We start from the raw sequence: 5,234 nt of genomic DNA, 5'->3' as shown, positions 1-5,234 counted from the left end.
AAAGGAGTGATGGAGCGCAGGGAGAATTAAAGAGAGGAGAGGGAAGCTATTTCAGGGGTGGTGTGTCTGGAATGACAACTGTTGCCCCCCTCTCACCCTGCTCTTTCTCTACCTCTCTCTCTATCAAATCACTACCCCCCCACCCCCCGACTCTTAAGCTCAGGCCCTTCAATGCCCAGAACTTTTCCAACCACAGACCCTTCTCTCCATCGGTCTGTGAGTCTCATGATAAATATAGACCACTATTACCCTTTCCCAATGAGCTGTGACACATGTGCACACCTCCCAACCATGCATGGGACCACACAGTATATATAAGGGCCGTGGGTCAGTGGCTGCAGGAGAGTGAGAAAATAAGAGGACAAAAGTGGAGGATAAGTGATCTCATCTAACTCAAACAAGGAATAACTAAATAGAAAGAATAGAAGACGTAGGAAAGAAGAGCTGTGTGTATATTTTACATCTGGGAGCCTCCCAGAGCAGCCACAAGAAGAAACAACTCTCCCCGCCTCCCTCTTCTCTCCCATTACTCTCCTCCTCTGCCTTACCCAGCACTCTCAGCCATCCATGAGTGTGACCAACTCTTCTGCCTATCGATCGGAGCGTAGTTTCCACCAGACTTCATCCTCATCCTCTTCCTCTTCCTCTGGTAATCCATACATGGAGAAGAGCCGGGGACTGTTCACTGAGGACTTTGGCTCCTTCATGAGGCCTGGGAGCAACGCCTTGGGGTTTTCCAGTAAGTTGGAAGCAATTCTGTAACTCATTTTGTATATAGAGCAGTGGTAAAAAATTATAGTAATAGCAGGTTGAAGTGACAGCTTTGACTGTGCACCAGATTTATTTATCTGCTTGCAAGCTATTTGTTTATAGTGTGGTGTTTTTCTCCATGAAGTGGTGGTTAAACATGTCCAAGGTGACAGTTCAGAGGAGGGAGACAACAGGCAGGACTGAGTTTAAAATGCAAAAGGACTCTGGTGAGGTTGATGTGTGTGGACAAATGTTTCCATAGTAAGCATGAGTGTAGTCATGGTGCTGCTTGATGGAGTGTACAAAGTGTAAAATAAGAAAACAGATTTGTTTGAGAGAAGATGTACTTTTTTTTCAACCAAGTCACTTTTTAGTTTTCTCTTCCAGTTTTTTCAAGCATTTATGTTTTTAAAATACACATTTAAATCAGCAGATATTTCATTTTACAGTGGCTGGTTCATCTTCCAGCTCAGTAATGTGTGGAGCTAGTGTGAATTGTTCTGTATCGGCTCTCACTGTTGGTGCACAAAGACGTGTGAACGTGTGACATTTGAACTTTAAATGGACTCAGAGTTCATGTGCTGCATGTGTCAGGGGCAGAACAGAATTGTTTTGGAGCCATGGTCGGTATCCCTTAGATGCAGCACAGGAGCCCCAGGGTGTATGCAGCTAAAGGCAAAGCAAGTCACACACACACACACACACACACATACACACACACACAAACACGAGCCGGGGAATGCTGGACTGACTGCCAGCACTGTGACTTCACACACTGAGTATCTAGGATGACGCCTGCATAAGGAATGACCAGATGGTTGCTCAGTGACTAGCGTACACACACACACACATACATACACAAACACACGCAGTCGGAATGATGTCACATAATCAAACCACCCCGCATATGTTAAATCAGAGCTAATCTCACTCACACACTCATTTCCAGCTCAGTGGCATGCATATGAGGTCATGTTGCCACGTAGTTCTTCGCTGAGCTCAGAATCAGCGTCACCGACCAGACAACGCATCAGACCACATTAGAATATTATTCATGTTTGTCTGCTGTATCCTGTTACTGTTTGCTGCTGCCATGACCCTGATTCCCCACACAGATCATTAAAGCTGCACTTGCCCTTATCTTTTTATATGAACATTGGATCAAATGATTATGTGTAATGCAAGAGGTGTCATTTTTAGTGACAAGTCCACAGAGAATTATCACCCAACTGTGCAGTTCTCTTCAGCTCTATGGAGCTTTTAGTCTCTTTTAGCTCATTAGACAAATATAATGTGGAGTTGGTGGAGGCCATAAACAGAAATCTGACATTGAGCATACAACATTGGCCCTACATTCATCATGGTGGATACACCTGATTCCTAATGAATTCCTAATGTTTCTCCATGTTGGCAAGACGTGTAAATAGGAAATTATTTGCCATGAGTCATTCCCCATAACAACTTTAACAGGTGATAATATGTTAAACTTAGAAGATGTTTTAAGCTTGTTCTGCTACCCCAAAGTGGCCCCCAAAAAAATTGGTGAATGCAGCTTAAAGTACAAAATCATTTGCTGAAATAAAGGAGGCAAGAAATTTGCATAAACAGAAAGTTACAAAAAAGCAGAAAGACAAATTCTTGGAAGTTTGTCTTGCTGACAATGAAACTGAACTCCCATCATAGCTTTAATATGAAAGCTATAACTTAACATGACTTTCTATAGTACTGTACACAATATACAGACAGCCATGGCTGTGATAACCAGCCTAATCATTATATTTTGAATTTTGTTCCACAGCTAAGAAACTGACATTCAGTGATTTAATGACAGAAATTTAAAAAAAATACTTAACATAACCGTGGTCAACAGTATGTCATGAATTTTATTTCTGTTGTTTAAACAAAGCTGGTCAATGTAGAAGCTGACGGCAGACATCCTTTAGTTATTTCTTTAGTGGGTTTTAATGGAAATTATTTTGCACAAATCTGTTGATGCTTAAAAAGATACTTTATGCTCAACAGACCAGCGCAGACAGAAACACAGACGTCAGACTTGTGGATTTGGATATGAAATGTTCAAATGTCATTGGGAAAAATAGCAGTGGATAAACTTGGAATATGAATAAACAAGATGTGGATAACAAAAAACTGTGGGTAACTAAAAGCACGTTAAAATTAAAATTGGGTTCCAAGCAAACACACAGAGCCGGGCCAGCTTGGCCTGCTGGTATGTTTATGACCATTTTGTGGAAACACCCAGCAAAAGAGAAAATAATGAGGCTGAATAATGTTTTATTTCAGCTTAGAACCTACATCATTCAACAGGATGGTTGAGTGTTGGCGTGGAATACAGAAATGAAAATAACTGCAAGTCTTTCATTCACATGTTGTATTATTTTACATCAATCTGTGCTTCTGATCTGCTCCCTAATGAAACACCATCATTTCTACACTCCTGTTTCCTCCTCTGATCTAAAATCCTCTCTTATCTTGTGGTGGTTTCAGGTGGAGCTGGAAATATCAAGACTCTTGGGGATTCTTACCAGTTCACAGTTGATGTCCAAGACTTCTCGCCTGAAGATGTCATCGTCACCACATCCAACAACCAGATTGAAGTCCGTGCAGAAAAGGTGGGCAGCTTTCCTTTTGATTTAAAATGGTAACATCAGTCTTGAAGGTATCATAACTATAAAAATCTTCCCATGATGGGACTCTGCTACAACAATCTTATTAAACAGAAGTCTGTGGCCTTAATAGATTTATAGATTTTAATTCAATACATCAAGTCATTTCTAACATTTTTTTCTTGAACAGTTGGCCCAGGATGGTTCAGTGATGAACACATTCACCCACAAGTGCCAACTACCTGAGGATGTGGACCCCACCTCTGTGACATCATCACTGGGAGCAGAGGGGACCCTAACAGTCCGGGCGCGGCGACACCCGGCTAAACATGAGCACACACAGACCTTCCGCACCGAAATCAAGATCTAGAGAGGGACTGACTCTCTCATCACAAACCACTCAGTTCTTGTGTTTTTTTTATGCCACTTCCTCTATTTCCTGTCCTCACCGACACCATTCTACATGAAACACTCAGACAGTCGGCACTGTGCTCTATTAAAGATGCCACATCCTCACTTCATGGCTGAATGCCTGCTGCTGCTCATTTATATTCTGAGTTGGTTCACCACACACAGCAGTAATATGTCACACCTGCACATAACACAGACTGAGACACAGGGGCTTGTACATGTATAGAATTTGCACAAAGTCGCACATACACACACACACACACACACACACACACACACACATACAATAGTAATTAACGGATCAGTTCACTACTTCACTCCTGTCCTCTTTTCTAAACAATTTTAAAACATAATACGCACCTGAAATTGATGGTTTCTCATTAATAATAATTTATTGTATATTATTATTTGTGTGAATAAAATTCTCCGGCTTTGACAATAAACATCCTGCTCTTTTGATTGATGTTTGGCATGACAAACTGTATTTATTAAAGGTATGGGCCTGGAGTTTGGGGTTTGAGAGCTGCATCTAAATATATAGATAGATAGATAGATAGATAGATAGATAGATAGATAGATAGATAGATAGATAGATAGATAGATAGATAGATAGAACTAGAAAGAAAAAAAAGATAGAAAAAAACTGTCTGTCAAACCTAAATTCTTCATCTGTCATTCAGGCTGAGTACAACTAATTGATATTTTAGGACACTGTGCAATGCTCTATTTTAGATCTAGAAGCAGAATATTGAAATGAAGCAGCACATGGACTTGCATTTTTATGTCCAACCTTGCTACCATTGACGACAAGACACTTGCTATCAATCTGTGTGGAGTATGTAGCCTATTCTACCCTTCTATTTAGGAAAATAACAAATAATAATAATGCATTTATATTTTCTGAGGCTGATGGCGGGGACTCACGTTTAACATGTTGATGAATTCAACAGAATACATTTGAAAAGTATTACTGGCCCTGACACCAAGCCCCACATATCCTGACAAAGATAAAATTAAGACAAATGGGGGCCTAAAGGTGAATAAGCAGTGAACACAACAAGGAAAACTACTCTCAAAATCAATACGAAGCAGAGCAGCATTCATTTACCGCACAAAAGAGAGTAGATTCTTCTATTCAGTCTTCGGTGCATTGAGACATTTGTGAGGCTTCTGTCCTGCTTTCATGAGAAAAGAATTTCAGAGGCGCTATTCAGACACAATAATTTAGAAGCCTTTGTAAGGTGGCCAGATAATTTTCTCCACTGTGTTTGAGCCATGCTGTGGCCTTTGTGTGTATGTTTGCTTCTCTCTTAGTTTGTTGCTACTCAGTGTTGTGTAGTGCACCATGATTTTGTTCAATAAAAATGTAGGATTAAGTTAGTTTAAAGAAATGAATTAACATTTTTTAGCTTGATTCAACACATTAATTGAAAACAGTTATACATTACA

The 5,234-nt window shown here is 40.3% G+C and overlaps 1 protein-coding gene across 1 annotated transcript; it reads left to right on the top strand.

The window, feature by feature from the left end:
- Positions 1-313: 313 nt before the first annotated feature.
- Positions 314-4,228, top strand: hspb7 (heat shock protein family, member 7 (cardiovascular)). Its single transcript, XM_067591587.1, has 3 exons — positions 314-739; positions 3,256-3,380; positions 3,565-4,228. The coding sequence occupies exons 1-3, from the start codon at positions 568-570 to the stop codon at positions 3,742-3,744; spliced, it is 477 nt and encodes a 158-aa protein (XP_067447688.1). The 5' UTR covers positions 314-567; the 3' UTR covers positions 3,745-4,228.
- Positions 4,229-5,234: the final 1,006 nt, after the last annotated feature.

This window comes from Thunnus thynnus, chromosome 6 (genome assembly GCF_963924715.1).
Source record: "Thunnus thynnus chromosome 6, fThuThy2.1, whole genome shotgun sequence".
Taxonomy (NCBI): domain Eukaryota; kingdom Metazoa; phylum Chordata; class Actinopteri; order Scombriformes; family Scombridae; genus Thunnus; species Thunnus thynnus.
Note: the sequence above shows the minus strand (reverse complement) of the source record. Positions and strands in the feature narration are given on the sequence as shown.